Source organism: Tupaia chinensis, unplaced genomic scaffold (assembly GCF_000334495.1).
Source record: "Tupaia chinensis unplaced genomic scaffold, TupChi_1.0 Scaffold000531_1, whole genome shotgun sequence".
NCBI classification, from domain to species: domain Eukaryota; kingdom Metazoa; phylum Chordata; class Mammalia; order Scandentia; family Tupaiidae; genus Tupaia; species Tupaia belangeri.
Genome location: NW_006160044.1, coordinates 1,037,854 through 1,058,696, shown reverse-complemented (window position 1 = coordinate 1,058,696; position 20,843 = coordinate 1,037,854). Strand labels below are relative to the sequence as shown.

General features: G+C 45.8%; 1 protein-coding gene, 1 non-coding gene and 1 pseudogene across 2 annotated transcripts in view; all 3 read left to right on the top strand.

Annotated features, from left to right (window-relative positions):
• Positions 1-20,843, top strand: part of LOC102491644 (sodium/glucose cotransporter 1) — a 74,177-nt gene that overhangs the window by 42,594 nt on the left and 10,740 nt on the right. The window contains exons 9-12 of the mRNA XM_006157180.1: positions 4,807-4,942; positions 7,751-7,858; positions 8,570-8,720; positions 15,109-15,277. Coding sequence (XP_006157242.1) covers positions 4,807-4,942; positions 7,751-7,858; positions 8,570-8,720; positions 15,109-15,277 — 564 coding nt within the window. The remainder of the gene's footprint in view (positions 1-4,806; positions 4,943-7,750; positions 7,859-8,569; positions 8,721-15,108; positions 15,278-20,843) is intronic.
• LOC114009417 (U1 spliceosomal RNA) lies at positions 3,088-3,258 on the top strand. The gene has a single exon (XR_003550829.1). It is a non-coding gene; the product is annotated as a U1 spliceosomal RNA (small nuclear RNA).
• Positions 9,908-10,412, top strand: LOC102492884 (cytochrome c oxidase subunit 4 isoform 1, mitochondrial pseudogene; annotated as a pseudogene).

The window sequence follows — 20,843 nt, the reverse complement described above, 5'->3', positions numbered from 1 at the left end:
CAAGTCATAGAATGCTGTTTCATCAGTTCAGTCTCATGTACTTAATTTTCTTCTGTTTCTGTTGAGGTTCGATCTTCCAGATTGAACTCTGGGATATAATACTCAACTCCAGACTTTGTCCCTACAATTAAGTTGCCCATTTTCTTAGTTTCTGAACTCTTATTTCTGTGTGTCTGCATTTAATTTTACTGACATAGCACTCCCTTAAGAACTTCTTGGAGATCTGGTCTGGTGCTGGTAAATTCTTTCAGGTTTTGTTTATCTGGGAATGTTCGTGTCTTTTCTTCCCAAATGAACGATAATCTTGCTGGGTACAGAATTCTCGGTTGAAATTGCTTTTCCCTTAATACTTTGAATATATTTTCCCATTCTTTCCTCGCTGCCCAAGATCCAGAGAGAAGGGATTGCGGTGTGGCCATCCCCCCGGGAGGTGATTTCTCACTTTTTCTCTCTCTGTCTCGCTCCGTCTGTCTGGCAAGCACATGCACCCTATAGCAAAAACCTTTCAAGAAAGAAAGAAAGAAAGAAAGAAAGAAAGAAAGAAAGAAAGAAAGAAAGAAAGAGAGAGAGAGAGAGAGAGAGAAAGAAAGAAAGGAAGAGAGAGAAAGAAAAAAGATGAGCCCTATGTACAATAAGTAGACGTTCTCTATAACATAGCTCTCTTTTCTTAGAAAATGTGTTTACATTCTTTCCCTTCTATATATTGTTTTAATTATGCTACTTTACCTACAAGATGTTTTTTCTTTCTCAATTTCTTCTATAACCATACCTTGTACAATTGTCCCCAAGACTTCCACTTCTGACAGTTAATAAACTAGATTTCCTGAACTACCTCCCAATACAAACGCCCAGGAATGCTGGGTAAAATATAACAAACATCTTTTGATAGTCGCGGAGGAGCTCGTAAGAAAGGAAGAAAATCTCCATAGGCCGAAAACAAAGAGATCATTGAAATCAAGACAACTAAGCAGACAGTGACACTGACAGCATTTCAGCCTGGCTTCCGTAGGCTTAGGTTTGAGTGGCCACACGAGAACGGGACAAAGGTCTCGATGCGTGGTAAAGAGTAAACCCTCGTGTAGAACTTGGATTCTCTTTTTTCTTTCTTCCTTTTTTTTTTTTTTTAGGTTTTTGCTATAGGGCGCGCGCGCTTGCCAGAAAGACAGAGAGAGACAGAGAAACAGAAAGCGAGAAATCACCCGCCGGGGGATGGCCATGCCGCAATCCCTTCTCCATTCTTCTCTCAGGATCTTGGGCACACACGCACTTGTGCCCAGCGTGAGTTTAAGCCGCCAGGTCCGAGACTCGAACCACAGTCAACTCCATGGGAGTCCAGCCACATAGCCATAACACTAACTGCTGGTCCCAGAATTTGGATTCTTGAAAGACCTCAGTGAAAAAGAGGACTGGGGATTGGGGGGTGGGTGGGGGGTATCTGTCTAGCAGCAAAGAGAAACAGCAGAAAACAAAATGGAAACAAAAAGCATGTGCGTTGGGGCCAGCACATGGTGTGGTAATTAATGCACTGGACTCTCACGCAATTGACCCATGGTTCAAGTCCTGGACCTGGTACCTTGAAAATCATGCTAGGCATGTGTGTGTGCACCCCCAAAATCCTGAGAGGAAAACTGGAAGAGAAGGGACTATGGTGTGGCCACGTGACAATAAATAAATAAATAAATAAATAAATTACCATGTGTCTCATCTTGGGCTATGGGAGGCAGAAAAGTGTCCTCTGAGAATTCATAACAGACCTTCCTTCCTGTACATTTTCGTGTTTAATTTACCTGTCTGGTAAATGCTATGTAAAACCCATGTACATATAAAATCACCCAAAGTCTGTTATGCATGCAACAGGAATGACCGGGCAAGAGTAGTGAGTGGCAGGGTTTCTCCGAAGGGATGCACAGGAATGCACCCTTGCTATGACTTGCATGTGTGTGGGGGAGATGGAGAAGGGATTGCAGCATGACCACGCCCCATGAGGGATCAGGACACTTTCTCAATTTATCTCTCCCAGAGAGCATACATGCCTTCTGGCAAAAAAAAAAAAAAAAAAGCAAGGAAAAAAGAAACTTAATTCCCAATGCAACAGTATTAAGAGATGGGCCTTTAGGAGGTAATTAGGCCATGTGATCTCTTCCCTCATGAATTTAGTGCCTTATAAAGGGCCAGAGGGAACTAACTAGGCCCTTTTTGCCCTTGCATTTTTTCTACCATGAGAGGAAAGTGTTCAAGACACCATCTTGGAAGTGGAGACCAGGCCCTCACCAGTGACCAAATCTATTGGTGCCTTGATCTTAGTCCTTCCCACCCCCAAAATGGTGAGAAATAAACTTCTATTGTTTATAAGTTACCCAGTCTCAGGCATTTTGTTAGAGCTGCAGAAATAGACTAAGACAAACCTCAACTGAGGTTTTGCAGGGTTCTCGGGAATAAATCCCTGCTCAACTTTAGCCTACAATCCAAAATTAGAAAACTTAGAAGAATCAAGTCACCATGAGTGAGAAACAGCAGAATAACTGTAGTACCCCTGAGCTCCAGAAAATGAAAAGATTAGCTGTTAAATATTTTTAAAAGGTGTTTAACAAAAATAAAAGTGGAACTAAGAGCATTAACAACGTCTTTCCAAACATACCAGTCAGATTTGAAATTTTAAACTTCTAGAAATAAATATTTTATCAAAATGTAAAAGATAGTAACTGTTAAAATAACAGATTAAACACAGCTGTTAGTCCTCCCACCTCAACAGAAGGGAGAAAAAAAATAGTACTCTGGAAGAGAAAGCTGAAGAAATTGCTTAGAAAGCACAAAACTTAGAAGTCTGAAAGAGAAACAAAATGACATAGAAAACAGAATGAAGATAAAATATATCGCACTGATATTCCAGAAGAAAAGGAGAGAGGAGCGGTATTTGAAGAGAAAGTGGGTGAGGCTTTTTTAAATTGCTGAACAAGCAGTAATCTATAAATTCAGGAATCGCAGTGACTCCCAAGCAGAAATAATTTAGAAACCCATATAAAGGCAAACTGTAATGAAATTACAGAACATCAAAGACAAGGAGAAGATTTTAAAAGCCACCTGAGAATACTTACCTGGCAGGGGAAACACCATGATCACGAAGGTGGTTTTCCCAGGGCGAGGCTCACCCATTGCACTGCGGGTGTGCTGACCTCTGCGATTTCCCCAAATGCAGGAAACTAGACTGCATAATTTGTGGTAGTGGGGGACTGCGTGCATGTTCTTCACCTCCCCCCCAAAAAAAGCCACCTGAGAGAAAAGATTTCTTGTAAAAGAAATCTTGTTCTCAGTAACAACTATGTATACCAAAAGGGAAGAGTCATAATATATTTAAAATACTAGGGAAAATGTCAGATTTAGACTACCCATCCAGCTAAGAACAAAATAAAGATACAGCTTTCCTTAAGAAATGTGTATACAGGACCGGGACCAGCAGTTAGCGTAATGGCTATGTCGCTGGACTCCCATGTAGTCGGCCACGGTTCGCTAGTGCGGCGCTGAGCAAAAAAAAAAAAAAAAAAAAAAAAAATTCTCTCAAGAAATGTATATACAGGACCAGCAGAAGGCATAATGGTTACGTCGTTGTACTCCCACGTAGTCAACCATGGAGAATGGAGAAGGGATTGCACCATGGCCATCCCCGCCCGGGGGGGTGATTTCTCGCTTTCTGTCTCTCTGTCTCTCTCTGCCTTTCTGGCAAGCGCATGCGCCCTATAGCAAAAACCTCTCCCACCCCCACCCCCCAAAAAAGAGTTGATCCTGTTGTTGAGGATGTGTATGGTATTCTCAACTGGCTGGACTGAGGTGTATATCATGCTGGGTAAAGTCTCTTCACAATCTAAATGATGTATAGCGATTCAATGTATAAATGTAATCCTAATAAAACAAATTTTTGGAAAGTAAAGAAAACATAAAGAAGAAAACGAAAAGCATACCTGCCAATCTTCCCACCCCACAGTTCTCCACTATTATCATGTGTTTATTCCTGTGGACTTTTCCCTAGGTACAGAGGCATGGTTTGTATGTTCTTTTGTATCCTGTGCCTTAGTCACCATCGCCTTGTGAGCATTTTTATTTAAAAGTACCTCAAGAGCATTATTTTGATGCTCTGGACAAGGGTCTTTTTCTTTCTTTCTTTCTTTCTTTCTTTCTTTCTTTCTTTCTTTCTTTCTTTCTTTCTTCCTTCCTTCCTTCCTTCCTTCCTTCCTTCCTTTCTTTCTTTCTTACGAGCTTCTCTACCTGCCTGCTGTAGCATTCTGTTCACCCCGAGAGCTGTTACCTTTTACAGCAGTAACACCATGAAACAGGCCCTGAAACATCTCCCAGGAGAGTTTGCATCTTCAAGGCGCATAACAGATCATTTCCAATCGATGAATGAAGTCAGTCTGTTCCGGTCACTCATTCTGTGCCTGGGGCCCACCTTGGCTTTGTGTGACATTGCAAGGAGCTCTTCCTTCTGCCCGACAGAGATGGTCTGTGGCCTCCAGGCAGGAATCTCACCCTTGCCATGGGGACACTTGTAAGCACTGCCTGCTATGATTGGTGCAAGAGCACCAATGTCACGCACACCCTCCGCATCCGTTCTGCAGCTGCGTACTGGGAAAAACATGCTCACTGGTCACGTGCATCTCCCGGGCCCCAGACACCCTAGAGAAGTCTGGATGGGGACTGAGCAGCTTAGCAAAACCGTCAGCGGGCGCATCCTACTGCAGCAGGTCTGTGCTGAAGTAGGCCAGGCTCTGCACACCCTGGGAAAGCCATCACCCGCCTTGGTTTCCTTGGCAGGTTTTTGTGCAGCGGTGCCTGGCAGCGAAGAACACATCCCACGTGAAGGGCAGCTGCATCCTGTGTGGGTACCTGAAGCTGCTGCCCATGTTCACTATAGTGATGCCAGGGATGATCAGCCGCATCATGAGCCCAGGTAAATCCTCTCTAATCTCCTCTTTCTCTTTTTTAAATTATTTTTTTTGAGAGATATTTTTGCTATAGGGCATATGCATTGGCCAGAGAGACAGAAACAAAGAGACAGAAAGCAAGACAGCACTCCCCAAGGGGATGGCCACACCACAATCCCTTCTCCTCCATTCTCCTCTCAGGATCTTGCACACACTTGCATAGCGCCCAGTGTAAGTTTTAAGCCGCTGGGTCCAGAACTCAAACCACAGTGGACTACATGGAAGTCCCGCGATTTAACCATTACACCATCTGCTGGTCTGTTTTTTTTTTTATTTTTTAGTTTTATTTAGATGGGGTCTTGCTATATCACAGTCCTCCAACTTCAGCCTCTCCATTAGCTGGATTTACAAATGCATGCCACCATGACCAGAACATTCCATTCTGATATGCTCACACCGTCAACTACTCTCAGAGAGGCAGTGAATATTTTGGGTTATCAGATCTCCCATGGTCTCCTGGTCATCGAGTTATCCTGGAGTGTACCTGAGGAATTAATGGACTCAAATCAGGATGCAGTCAAGAAGAAACTTGATATAGGCATGGACCAGTAGATGGCATAACAGTTACGTCCCTCGGCTCTCACTTAGTAAACCACAGTTCAAATCCCGGACCTGGCAGCTTAAAATTCATACCAGGCACGAATGCGTGCGTGCCCAAAATCCCAAGGGAAGAATGGAGGACGAGAGATTATGGCATGGCTATCCCCCCCCCGGGTGGGGGGCATATCTCATTTTCTGTCTCTCTGGTGAGCACACATGCCCTATAGCCAAAATCTCTCTTAAAAAGGAAGGAAGGAAAGAAGGAGGGAGGGAGGGAGGGAAGGAAGGAAGGAAGGAAGGAAGGAAGGAAGGAAGGAAGGAAGGAAGGAAGGAAGGAAGGAAGGAAGTTAATATTGGCAGCAAGGGAGAAATTCCAGGGAGGAAAGGTCAGGCAGGGAAGAGCAGGTCCATGCGTCTTCTCCCATGTCGGGGCCTCGCTCTCTCCACTGGGGTCCCAGTCTCTGCCATGACTTTGAGACGCCCTCTGCAGGCAGGCTGGGTTGTTCCTATCGCATCCCAAATGCCACCATGCTGGGTATGCCCTACAACCCCAAAGGTGAACTTTCAAAGAGGTTGGAGGGAGCTTGATGTCACCCCCAAAGTGGGCCTGACTCTGTGGCACATGTTCTTTCCATTAAATTCTATAAAATGTCTCTGCTTCCCTAATTCGCTATCATATTATAATTCGCTAGGTGATGTTTCATCCCCATGTCACCTTCGTTTTAGTGGCTTGTCCTGTCTCTCCACATGACTGCTCTGTTCACTCACTGAACTTGATGGAGAACTTATTCCCATAGGTGAAGCCACGAGGGCTGAGCAGGCAACTTCCAGGGAAGTCTTTTGCTGCTGAGCTTTTCGCAAGGCCAAACACCACACAGGACACTTTTTACTGCTAGGTAACACATGCAGTCGGCATCTCTTACCCTAATTCATCCTTCACTCTGTCCTTGAGTCACGCCCCCCACCTTTTATTCATTTTTTTCGCTATAAGGCACTTGCACTCACCAGAGAGAGAGAGAAATGACCGCCCAAAGCCACAATCCCTTCTCCTCCATTCGACTCTCAGGACAGGGCCTGCACGCACATGCTCCCAGCCTGTTTTTCAAGCTGCCAGGTCGGGACTCGAATCATGAAGCGAGCCATGTGGGATCTAGCTGCCTTAACCTCCACACCACCCGCTGACCCCCATGCCTCTTTCATTAAAACCTAATTTCTTGGGAACCAGCAGTTAGCATAATGGCTATGTCGCTGGACTCCCACGTAGTCGACCGCAGTTCGTGTCCCGGACCCGGTGGCTTAAAACTCACGCCAGGCGCGTGTGCGTGCGTGCCCAAGATCCCGAGAGGAGAATGGAGAAGGGATTGCAGCGTGACCATCCCCCCTGGGGGGTGATTTCTCGCTTTCTGTCTCTATGTCTCTCTCTGTCAGTGAAAATCTCTCAAAAAAAAAAAAAAAAAAGAAAAGAAAAAAACCTAATTTCTTTCCAGTTTTAATGAGGTGTTTCAATATTCCCAGGTTTGGTCTTCAGATACCCTTGATAGAAAACAGGCTCCCATGCACACCAAGACCCTGGAGTCCCACGTTGCTACTCTGAGGTCACAGCCCTCTCAGGGCTAAAGGGACAAGGTTCTGAGTTGATCACATGTTTGTACGTGGACAGTAAATCCCTTTGCTTTCCTAGCACCTAGCTGGGATCTCTGGAAGTCACGTGACCTGACTTGGGTCAGGCAATGAGCTGGTAAAGAACCAGACACCGACTCATTTGGCTTCTAGGGACCTGAGTCCTAGCCTTCTCCACTACCCCAGGCCCCAGACAAGTGTGTGAGACCATAACTGGAGCAGTTGTCACTAGCTAACATCTAGGTGTGCATGTGTGGTTGCTCATTTGCATCTCTTTCCCTTTTTTTTTAGAGCACTGAGGCCAGCATGTTGCAGTGACCCATTACCCCCCTCTCCTTTTTTTTTTTTTAAGAGAGATTTTTGCTATAGGGTGCATGCGTTCACCAGAGAAACAGAGACAGAAAGCAAGAAACCATCCCCCAGGGGGATGGCCATGCAGCAATCCCTTCTCTTCCATTCTCCTCTCAGGATTTTGGGCACGCACGTGCACACACCCAGCATGAGTTCTAATCCACCGGGTCCGGGACTCGAACCGTGGTTGACTACGTGGGAGTCCAGCGACATAACCATTATGCCATCTACTGGTCCCGACTGTTACCTACCTCTCTTTGCAGATAGAGTGGCCTGTGTTGTACCTTCGGAATGTTACAAGTACTGTGGCTCCACCGTGGGCTGCAACCCCAGCGCGTATCCAGAGCTGGTGGTGGAGCTGCTACCCAGCGGTAAGAAAATGGCCCTGCTGCAGAGGACTCCGAAACCCTATGACCACCCTCGATGATTGCCCGACTTAGAGCAACTAGGGCTGCCAGTAATGGGAAGTTGCAAGAAGGCAAATCAAAGGAACCCAGTCCGTGCCTGCCCTGCCAAGTCACCCGGGACAGTTGGGGGCACCGTTGCCGTGGGCTTCAGGGCCTGGCTGTCCTCAGGCTCCCCCTGTAACACAGAGCAGAAATCTCTCAGCAGAGCAGTTAATGTTCCTGCCATATAGTGGCCTCCCGGGTAATACGAGACCGCTCTGTTTGTCACAAACGTCATTGCACACCTGTTCTACGTTGGGCACTGTGCTTCCTGGATCACTTGCCCATGGTCCGAACCTTCTCAGAGCCTCCAGCTACTTGTCTGAAAGGGAGGCAGCCCTGGCGTCCATCTCACGGGGCTGTAGGGAGAATGGCGCAGGCAAATAGCTGGAGAGATGTCGCTGCACAGAGTAACCCCCAGGAAACGTCAGCTCCCGTCATGACATAGAGACACAGCAGGAAGCGGGGGCCTGAATAGCACGCAGTCGCGTATCTTAGCTGGAATTCCACGCCACGTAAAATGTGAATGTTTTGGAGGGCGAAGTTTTGTATGTGGGAAAGTTTCTTAGGGAGCCTAAGAACCCCTCCTGGCTCGGACAAAAAGCTAGAGGTCCAGGAAATGTCCTTCTCTTCCAGGCATACGAGGCTTGATGCTGTGCGCGCTGTGCGCCTCCCTCATGTCCTCCCTGACTTCTGTTTTCAACAGTTGCAGCGCCCTGTTCACACTGAACATCTACCACCGGCTCCGGCCTGTGGCCACGGAAAAGGAGCTCATGGTCACGGGAAGGTGATGTATGTCTCTAATCCCAGTGGTCACGGCGGCCAGTGCCCACAGCCTGGGGGTAACATGTGAGAAGGTTAGGCTGGAATTGGCTGCCGGTGGAATTACTCTGTTTATATAGGATCTGGTTGGTTTCGTATTTTATGTTTGTTTGGTTTTGGTTTGTTTTTGGTTTTTTTGTTGTTGTTGTTTTTTTTTTTTTGGTTTGGGGGTTATTTTGCTATTGTTTTTACAATGAAGCTATGTTACTTTGGTAACCACAAGAAAAGTGTTCCTATTTGGGAAAAAAATAAATGGCAGTGATAAAAATGAGCATACTAGGGTCGGGTGGTGGAATACAGTAACACACTGAAAGGTCCTGGGTTCGTACCCTGGGGCCTCCCCGAGCATGCCAGGTGTACAGGCATGTGCTGGTGACCTGTGCTGGCTGAGACAGGGTGGGTCACGGTGTGAAGACCCTGTTGGAAGGATCTGTCTCTCTGAAGAAAGAAATGAATAAGCTTATGTACGTATGTATTTAGAGAGGTTTTGACCTTAGGGCGTGTGCACTCACAGGCGAGAGGGAGACAGAAACAGTGAGAAGGAAGGTGAGAAATCACCCCCCAGGGAGGATGTCCATGCCGCAGCCCCCTTTCCCCCATCTTGGGTACACATGCATACACACACACACACACACACACACACACACGCCCAGAATGATTTTCTTTTTTCTTTTTTCTTTTGGAGAGGTGTTTGCTATAGGGTGCATGCACTCGCCAGAAAGACAGAAACCCAAAGACAGAAAGCGAGAAATCACACACGCCCCCGGGGAGGGGGTGGCCATACCACAATCCTTTCTCCTCCATTCTCCTCTCGGGTTCTTGGGCACACATGCCTGGCGTGAGTTTAAGCCACCGGGTCCAGGACTTGAACTGCAGTCAACTACACGGGAGTCCAGCAACGTAGCCATTATGCCATCTGCTGGTCCTCCCCCCAGCATGATTTTCAAGCCACAGGGTCTGGGACTCAAACTGCAGTTGGTCATGTGGGAATCCAGCAATGTAAGTGCTAAGCCATCCACTGGCCCAGAATAGTAATAATAATTTATTAAAATGAACACATGTAGGCACAGTGCAGCTTCGCGCTCTTCTGGTCACAGACAGCCGGGGCGTAGAGGGCGGTGGCAGTGGGCATCGGATGGGCAACAGCGCAGAATGTTGGCTACCAGCGTATTTAGCCTCATTGGCAAGCAATTTCCATCCCAGTGTGTGTATGAACACACGGAAGTGTGGTGAAGAGTGACAACTTCATTCTCCCGAGTTACGTCAACTGCTGTGACTATCCCTTGCCCAAAGTGGCCCATGTCAAGCACTTGCCTGCCAGCCAGAAGGCCTTGAAAGAGAAGGAGAAGGCCTCCTGGAACAGCCTGTCTGGGCACGAGAAGGTCGAGTTGTATCCGTTCAGTTCAATGAGAGCTTCGCCAGATGGACAGAGGCACGTGTGAGTGGAAGACAGTGGTGGGCGCGGCCCATGTTCTTCCTCGGCTTCACCACGCTGGTTCTGATCCGGGAGAAGCACTGTGTGTAGGGCCCCATCCTGCACACCTTCAACAAGGACTGGGTGGCCACACAGACCAAGAGGGTGCTGGACATGAAGGTCAGCCCCATCCAGGGCTTCTCCACCAGGTGGGACTACGACAAGAACGAGTGGCAGATGTAAGCCGGGCTCGCCAGCACGGTCCCATCCATCCTGTCACCACGCAGCTCCACATACTTGCTGGAAACCTGCGGTGGCAAGCTGTCCCCATGCAAATAAATGACCAGTGTACCTGAAGAAAAAAAAGAAAAAAAGAATACGTAGCCCCCAAATAGTCCTTGTGGGGGAATTTAAAACATTATCTCATTTAGTCCTCGTGACAACCATTAAAGGTAGATCTTCCTGTTTTTAGTTTCATTGTACAAATGGGAAACAGTGGCTCAGAGAGGGACATTGATCTCCGTGCTGTCACAGCAAGTAGGGAAACTTGTCCCTCTCTATGCCGCACCGTTAATCAAAATGCCACAGGGCACCTGCTAGATCCCTATCTTTAAGTAGCTTATTTCATAGGGTTTTGCCCAGGCCAGCCAGGGGACACATCCAACCCACATGTCTTTAACTTCTCTTACATTATGCCTAAAATACTTCCTTTGTCTTACATCAAAGTGAGTATCAATTATCTACTTTAGGAACCAACAGATGGCGTAATGATTAAGTCACTGAACTCCACATGGTTGACCATGGTTCGAGTCCCAGACACAGTAGCTTAAAACTCACACTGGGCACATGTGCATGCATGCCCAAGATCCCAAAAGGAGAATGGAGAAGAGATTGTGGCCTGACCACCCCACCCCACCCCCCACAAGGGTGATTTCTTGCTTTCTGTCTTTTTCTTTCTCTGTCTCCCTGGTGAGTACATGCCACATGCAACTTACAGCAAAAATCTCTATAAAAAAAAAATCTACTTTATCTGTATAACCCTGTAGATATTTGAGTTTGCCTCTTCTATTAGCATTCATAGTTTAAAGAGCATTTCCTGAGGGCTCCACAGCCTAGTGACTAAGGGAGCTGGATCCCACACGGCAGACTGCAGTTTTAATCCTAGTCCCAAAGCTTGACAAACACACCAGGCACATGTGCATGCATGTCAAAAATCCTGATAGGATGGAGAAATGGAGGAGAAAGTATTGAGGCATGACCATACCCCATTGAGGAAGTGCTTTCTTTTTTATTATTTTATTTTGCCAGAGGGCACGAATACACACCAAAGAGAGAAGGAGAGGGAGAAAGCACACCCTCCCCAAAGCATTGTCGAAAGAAATGAACAAAATCTAAAATTATACTGGAGTATACCATATCCATGAATTATAAGATTCGATATTGACAATATGCCATACCATTCAGAATAATCCCAAAGTTGCAATACTTTCCTCTTTTTTTTTTTTTTATAAAAATTGCCAAATTGGGAACCAGCAGTTAGCGTAATGGCTATGTCGCTGGACTCCCACGTAGACGACCGCGGTTCGCGCCTCCGGCCCAGCTACGTTCGCGTCTCGGACCCAGTGACTTAAATCTCACGCCGGGCACTTGTGCGTGCGTGCCCAAGATCCCGAGAGGAGAATGGAGAAGGGATTGCGGCGTGACCATCCCCCCGGGGGGTGATTTCTCGCTTTCTATCTCTATGTCTCTCTCTGTCTGTCTAGCGAGCGCACGCGCCCTATAGCGAAAACCTCTCCAAAAAAAAAAAAAAATTGCCAAATCAAATCAACTCTAAAATGTAAAACTGCAAAAAGCAAAGACTAGCCAAGGCAATTCCATAAAAATGCATAAAAATAAGATAGTTGGGAATGCTGCTGCGAATATTTGGAAATCAAACATGCAGAGGTGAGAGATTTATGCTAACTTTCATAGATACAGGTATCTATGAGTACTTTTAAAGTTTATGGAAAAATAGAATCCAAGTATGCATTTATTTTGGTGTGAAAAGATTTCAAAATCCGTGAAGAGTTGTTCTATACTATGCGTTGTCCATAAATTTTATGAAGACCCCCCCCTTATGTTGTAAAGTAATACTAACTAAAACAGTGTAGTTTTGTCTATAGACAAATCAATGGAACAAAATACAGAATATAAAAAAGGGTTCGCAGATAGACAGTGACCTGCTTTATGGCAATGATTACTGGACAGTGCAGTGGAGAAAGGAATTTTCAATAAATTGTCATGGGTAATTTGACTTAAATTTTTTAAATATTATTTTTAAATTTTTAAAGAATTATTTATCTAGTTTTATTTTTTATTATGATTTAATCTGACTAGAGAGAAAAAAGAAAGGGAAAGTGAGAAAACAAGCCACCAGGTCCAGGACTCGAATTATGGGCAGCCATGTGGGAGTCCAGCGCCTTAACTACCACACCACCTGCCAGCCCCGATTTTTAACTTATTTTTAAATTTGCTATAAGGTGCATGTGCTTACTGGAATGAGATAGACTGAGAGGGGGAAAGTAAGAAAGCACCCCACAAGGGAGAGCGTCAGGCCATAACCCCTCCTCCATTCTCCTCTTGGTATTTTGGGCACGCACACACACGCACCTAGTGTGTTTTTCCTAGCAGCCAGGTCTAGAGCTTGAACCATGCAGTTGACTACACGAGAGCTATCTGCCTTCACCTCCATGCCACCAACTGAACCTGGAACTCTTTTATTTGCCTCTTCTTCAACTATCAGTGATAATTAGTCCTTTCTAGTTTATATTACTCTCTCAAAATGATCATTTTTCAGGCCAATCATGGTGGCAGTGTGGTGATACAACACTCCACGGTGCTGGGGTCAAGTGGGAGGGTCACAGGGCTGCATCCTGAGGTTCCTCTGTGCACACTGGGTGCACATACGTGTGTCCATGATACTAGCTCACTGAGCTGGGGCGGGATCATGGTGTGGGCACTGTGTTGGGGGTGCCTGCTTCTCTCTCTCTCTCTTGCTCTCTCATAAAAGAAGTGAATAAATAAACCTTTAAAAAATTATAATCAAGGCTAGCCAGTGGCATGATGGTTAGGGCAGCTGGATCCCACATAGCTAACTATGCAGTTCAAATCCCGGATCAGCTGCTGGAAGAACACCCCAAGTGTATATGCATGTATGTCCAAAATCCCAAGAGGAGAATGGAGGAGAAGGGATTGTGATGTGATCATCCCCCTGGGAAGGGGGGGGGATGCTATCTTATTCTCCCCCCATCTCTCTGATGAGCGTATGCATCCAATAGCCACAAAAACAAATGTTAATGATAATTTTTCATCCCTGTTGACCTAGAACTAAGATTTCTTCATCTTTGGGGTGACATTTTACCTAGTATAATTTTCTATGCAGATTCACATTCATTGATCATTTACCTAGAAAAAAATAATATTTCTAACCCCTACCCAGTTCCTTAAAATTTTCAGCAAAATTTAAATAGTAAGTTTCTGAATTTAACTTGTGGAAATCATTAAGATCATGTGCCATAGTAATCTCTGTGGAATTTTTTTTTTTAATGTGTGAACCCTCAATAAATTGAAGCTTGTCATGTTATTTTATGTATTTAAGTCTGACTGCTCCAAACAGACCCTCCAAATTTGGGGAAAATTTGTCTGTTAGCCAGTAACAGGCAAGTACTTCAGCTGTGGTTTTATTTTATAATGGAAAGTGTGTGCATGCCCATGTGAAAGAGAGAGAAAAATCACCCTTCTCGGGGTTTCGTCACAATCCAGGACCCTGGGTGCCCACAAGCACTCACCCAGTGTGTTTTTCAGACCGATCGCAATCTGAACCGATGCCTTCCAGCACTGCTTGGTATCAGCATTGCTGTTAAAACACAGCAGCTGAGGCTCTGTTTGTTTTTATTTATTTGTTTGTTTGTTTTATTTTTTTTTTTGGAGAGGTTTTTGCTATAGGGCACGTGCACTCGTCAGACAGACAGAAATAGACAGAGAGAAAGCGAGAAATCACCCCCCAGGGGATGGCCACACCACAATCCTTTCTCCTCCATTCTCCTCTCGGGATCTTGGGCACGCACACACACGCGCCCGGCATGAGTTTTAAGCCTCCTGGTCCAGGACTCGAACTGTGGTCGACTACATGGGAGTCTAGCGACATAGCTATTATGCTAACTGCTGGTCCCGAGGCTCTGTTTGATTTGTTCAGAATGTGTAGAGTTTTCATCTATAGCCCTGTGATACCTACTTGTGTTTAAGCGTGTAGCTATCTCCTCTGCCCCCACACTGATGAATGGACACATATTTTTTGTTTTATTTTGTTGTTGGTTTGGGGTTTTTTTTAAGGTTTTGTTTGTTTGTTTGTTTGTTTTGTTTTGTTTTGTCTTGTTTTCTATAGAGCATATGCACTCCTCAGAGAGGCAGAGAAAGGGAAAGGAAGAAATCATTCCCCGGGAGGGATGACCCTGCTGCAGTCCCTTCTCCTCCATTCTCATCTTGGAATTTTGGGCATGCACACACATATGCCCAGAGTGGTTTTCAAGCTGCTGGGTCCAGGACTCAAACTGCTGTTGGCCATATAGGAGTCCAGTGCTTTAACGACCATGCCACCTGCTGGTCCCCCACTTCAATTTAAACTGAGGAATAATTCAGTTGCTAGTTTATGCCTTGGGTCAACAGATGGCGTGGCGGTTAAGGCATTGGATTCCCACATGGCCAGCAGCAATTTGCGTCCTGGACCTGGTGCATTGCTTTTTCACTCTTCCTCTCTCTCTCTGGTCAAATTAAAAAATAATAATGATGATAAAGGAATAAAATTAAATAAATAATTCTTTAAAAAATGGTTTATGGCTTATCAATATTTTGTTGACAGGGCAACCACTGAACTGTCACTGACTGTTGGTTTAATTTACAGGTTTTTTATTATAATCTTACTGGCTGTCACCATTGCCTGGATCCCTATTATGAAAACGGCTCAGAGTGAACAACTGTTCATATACATGCAGGCTGTCAGGAGTTACATGACGCCCCCCATTGCTGCCCTCTTCCTGCTTGCCATGTTTTGCAAGAGAGTCAATGAGCAGGTGCGTGCGTTGGAATGGTGGGAGGGGTCGCCTTTACGTTGTCACTGTCTTTGCAAGAGCTGCCCTAGGAGGGTCGGATGGAGTAAAGCACCATGCTCTGCAAGGCTTACCTACATGAGTTCTAGGCTCACATCCAGAGGTTTCCCTGAGTGCATCAGGTGCACATGTGCACATGATCTGGGACTGGCTAGAACTGGGGTGGTGATGGGAGGGGATCACAGCCTCATGATCCTGTGGGGGATGGGCAGCAGGTGGCATGGTGGTTAAGACGCTGGACTCCCATATGGCTGACCACAGTTCGAGACCTGGACTTAGCAGTTTGCTTTTTCACTTTCCCTCTCTCTGGTGAGTGCACATGCCCTGTAGCAAATTAAAAAATAATAATCATAATAATAATACTAATACATTTTTTGGAGAGATTTTAGCTACAGGGCATGTGCACTCACCAGAAAGACAGAGAGAGACATAGAGACAGAAAGCGAGAAATCACCCCCCAGAGGGGAATGGCCACGCCACAATCCCTTCTCCATTCTCCTCTCAGGATCTTGAGCATGCACGCACACGCGCCCGGCGTGGTTTAAGTCACCGGGTCCAGGACTCAAACCACGGTCGACTACATGGGAGTCCAGTGACATAGCCATTACACTAACTGCTGGTCCCACTAGTACATTTTTTAATTAAAAAAATAAAGATCCTCTTGTGGGTGCTCTGTCTCCCTCATAGAAGAAGTACATAAATTGTTTTTTTCCCCCCCTCTGTTCTGCTACAGAGCACATGTGCTCACCAGAGAGAGGAAAAGTGAGAAATCACCCTCTGGAAGGGGTGGTTGGAGAGATGGCACACTGCAGTCCCTTCTCTTCCATTCTCCTGTGGGGATTTGGGGCACACACACACTTGGGCCTGGAGTGTTTTTCAAGCCACTAGGTCCAGGACTTGAACTGCGTGAGGTCAGCCCTGTGAGATCCAGCCATCTGAACCACCGTGCCACCCGAGTGGCCCAGTAACCTTTAAAAAGAGAAAAGACGGTTCTCTCAGGAGCGTATCGTGTGCTGCAAGAGTTCACACCTTGACATCATTCGCTCTCCAAGAGATGATGAGATTGTGTCCAAGCCTCCTCTTAGGCCTGGGGGAAAGGGAGTTTCTACTGGATCATGCTCAGCTTTGGACACTCTTCCAACTTTGGCCACAGGTTTGAGCCCTACTTCACCCATCACAGAGTGGGGAAAGAGCATGTGCTTAGGCACCAGACAAAACCCAAGTCTGAGTTTAGATTTTGCCTCCATTAACTCATCTTGGGCAAGATTGAGCCTGGCTTTCCTCATCTGTTAAATGGGGATAAAAATAGAACCTACTTGACAGAGTTCTGAGGGATGAAGATAAAAAAGACCGTGTATGCATGGAGCTATGAGCAGTTCCTGGAATGCAAGTGCCCGAACAATGTCAGCTGATGCTGACCACAGTGAGGATGATGACTCTTATTTTGACAAGGGACGTCACAAGAGTCATCATATAGGGTTTCTATCTGATCTCACACAGCATTATAAAACTTCACCCTTTCCATTGGCGAGGGTAACAAAATATAAAAAAGTCCAGAGAAAGAAAAGTAGAAGGGGAAAGTAGGTAAAGTATTCAGCCAGGCCTCCTAGAATTTTCAGATGCTTTCACACACAAACCAGAATTGGCCCTCAGCTGCTAGAATGTTCCAGGCGATACAACCTGAGCAACGTCCCAATCAGTAAGACTGGTCTGGGTCAGTTCTGACAGGACCAGCATAAAGAATAATGCTGGGGGGTCAGCCGGTGCCCTGGTGGTTGAGGCAACTGGATCCCACATGATTGGTTGCCCAGTTGGAGTCCTGAACCCAGCAGTTTGAAAAACACACCAGGTGTGTATGCATGCATGCCCAAAATCCCAACAGGAGGGAGAAATGGAGGAGAAGGGATTATGGTGCGACCATCCCCCTGGGAAGGGGGGGGGATGCTATCTTATTCTCCCCCCATCTCTCTGATGAGCGTATGCATCCAATAGCCACAAAAACAAATGTTAATGATAATTTTTCATCCCTGTTGACCTAGAACTAAGATTTCTTCATCTTTGGGGTGACATTTTACCTAGTATAATTTTCTATGCAGATTCACATTCATTGATCATTTACCTAGAAAAAAATAATATTTCTAACCCCTACCCAGTTCCTTAAAATTTTCAGCAAAATTTAAATAGTAAGTTTCTGAATTTAACTTGTGGAAATCATTAAGATCATGTGCCATAGTAATCTCTGTGGAATTTTTTTTTTTAATGTGTGAACCCTCAATAAATTGAAGCTTGTCATGTTATTTTATGTATTTAAGTCTGACTGCTCCAAACAGACCCTCCAAATTTGGGGAAAATTTGTCTGTTAGCCAGTAACAGGCAAGTACTTCAGCTGTGGTTTTATTTTATAATGGAAAGTGTGTGCATGCCCATGTGAAAGAGAGAGAAAAATCACCCTTCTCGGGGTTTCGTCACAATCCAGGACCCTGGGTGCCCACAAGCACTCACCCAGTGTGTTTTTCAGACCGATCGCAATCTGAACCGATGCCTTCCAGCACTGCTTGGTATCAGCATTGCTGTTAAAACACAGCAGCTGAGGCTCTGTTTGTTTTTATTTATTTGTTTGTTTGTTTTATTTTTTTTTTTGGAGAGGTTTTTGCTATAGGGCACGTGCACTCGTCAGACAGACAGAAATAGACAGAGAGAAAGCGAGAAATCACCCCCCAGGGGATGGCCACACCACAATCCTTTCTCCTCCATTCTCCTCTCGGGATCTTGGGCACGCACACACACGCGCCCGGCATGAGTTTTAAGCCTCCTGGTCCAGGACTCGAACTGTGGTCGACTACATGGGAGTCTAGCGACATAGCTATTATGCTAACTGCTGGTCCCGAGGCTCTGTTTGATTTGTTCAGAATGTGTAGAGTTTTCATCTATAGCCCTGTGATACCTACTTGTGTTTAAGCGTGTAGCTATCTCCTCTGCCCCCACACTGATGAATGGACACATATTTTTTGTTTTATTTTGTTGTTGGTTTGGGGTTTTTTTTAAGGTTTTGTTTGTTTGTTTGTTTGTTTTGTTTTGTTTTGTCTTGTTTTCTATAGAGCATATGCACTCCTCAGAGAGGCAGAGAAAGGGAAAGGAAGAAATCATTCCCCGGGAGGGATGACCCTGCTGCAGTCCCTTCTCCTCCATTCTCATCTTGGAATTTTGGGCATGCACACACATATGCCCAGAGTGGTTTTCAAGCTGCTGGGTCCAGGACTCAAACTGCTGTTGGCCATATAGGAGTCCAGTGCTTTAACGACCATGCCACCTGCTGGTCCCCCACTTCAATTTAAACTGAGGAATAATTCAGTTGCTAGTTTATGCCTTGGGTCAACAGATGGCGTGGCGGTTAAGGCATTGGATTCCCACATGGCCAGCAGCAATTTGCGTCCTGGACCTGGTGCATTGCTTTTTCACTCTTCCTCTCTCTCTCTGGTCAAATTAAAAAATAATAATGATGATAAAGGAATAAAATTAAATAAATAATTCTTTAAAAAATGGTTTATGGCTTATCAATATTTTGTTGACAGGGCAACCACTGAACTGTCACTGACTGTTGGTTTAATTTACAGGTTTTTTATTATAATCTTACTGGCTGTCACCATTGCCTGGATCCCTATTATGAAAACGGCTCAGAGTGAACAACTGTTCATATACATGCAGGCTGTCAGGAGTTACATGACGCCCCCCATTGCTGCCCTCTTCCTGCTTGCCATGTTTTGCAAGAGAGTCAATGAGCAGGTGCGTGCGTTGGAATGGTGGGAGGGGTCGCCTTTACGTTGTCACTGTCTTTGCAAGAGCTGCCCTAGGAGGGTCGGATGGAGTAAAGCACCATGCTCTGCAAGGCTTACCTACATGAGTTCTAGGCTCACATCCAGAGGTTTCCCTGAGTGCATCAGGTGCACATGTGCACATGATCTGGGACTGGCTAGAACTGGGGTGGTGATGGGAGGGGATCACAGCCTCATGATCCTGTGGGGGATGGGCAGCAGGTGGCATGGTGGTTAAGACGCTGGACTCCCATATGGCTGACCACAGTTCGAGACCTGGACTTAGCAGTTTGCTTTTTCACTTTCCCTCTCTCTGGTGAGTGCACATGCCCTGTAGCAAATTAAAAAATAATAATCATAATAATAATACTAATACATTTTTTGGAGAGATTTTAGCTACAGGGCATGTGCACTCACCAGAAAGACAGAGAGAGACATAGAGACAGAAAGCGAGAAATCACCCCCCAGAGGGGAATGGCCACGCCACAATCCCTTCTCCATTCTCCTCTCAGGATCTTGAGCATGCACGCACACGCGCCCGGCGTGGTTTAAGCCACCGGGTCCAGGACTCAAACCACGGTCGACTACATGGGAGTCCAGTGACATAGCCATTACACTAACTGCTGGTCCCACTAGTACATTTTTTAATTAAAAAAATAAAGATCCTCTTGTGGGTGCTCTGTCTCCCTCATAGAAGAAGTACATAAATTGTTTTTTTCCCCCCCTCTGTTCTGCTACAGAGCACATGTGCTCACCAGAGAGAGGAAAAGTGAGAAATCACCCTCTGGAAGGGGTGGTTGGAGAGATGGCACACTGCAGTCCCTTCTCTTCCATTCTCCTGTGGGGATTTGGGGCACACACACACTTGGGCCTGGAGTGTTTTTCAAGCCACTAGGTCCAGGACTTGAACTGCGTGAGGTCAGCCCTGTGAGATCCAGCCATCTGAACCACCGTGCCACCCGAGTGGCCCAGTAACCTTTAAAAAGAGAAAAGACGGTTCTCTCAGGAGCGTATCGTGTGCTGCAAGAGTTCACACCTTGACATCATTCGCTCTCCAAGAGATGATGAGATTGTGTCCAAGCCTCCTCTTAGGCCTGGGGGAAAGGGAGTTTCTCGTTCGTATTCCTCACTTTGTAACGAAATCCACTTTCAGTCATGCCCTAGACAAGGCAGAATTGTGAATGACTGCCCCTCATACATATTCGGTTATAGGAAGATACTCTTCTCTGGCCTCCTCCCATGGATGTGTCATGCTCAGGGATTTTACTCTCCCAGGAGGAAGGGCGCTAGCAGGCCTCTTCCACTTTCCCTGCTGTGAGGTCATGATTTTGAGCATCTCTTTCAGCCACACATAAGCCCAAACAAAGATCCCAATTACCAATTCAGTCATCAAATCAGTGAGATTTTGAAGGCATAATTTGCCAGATCTTTTTTTTTTTCACTATAGGACATGTACACTCGCTGGAGGGAGACAGAGAGAGAGAGAAATTGAGAAGTCATCCCCCAGTGAAGACGGCCATGCTGCAATCTCTTCTTCTCCATTCTCCCCTCGGGATTTTGGACACACACTACAAGTGCCCAACATGTGTTTCAAGCCATTGGGTCCAGAACTCAAAGCACAGAGTTGGCCATGTAAGACCCAACGCCTTAACCACCATGCCATTTGTTGGCTCCAGATTTTGTTTTTCCTCGAGTCATATCTCAGATCTTCCCATTTA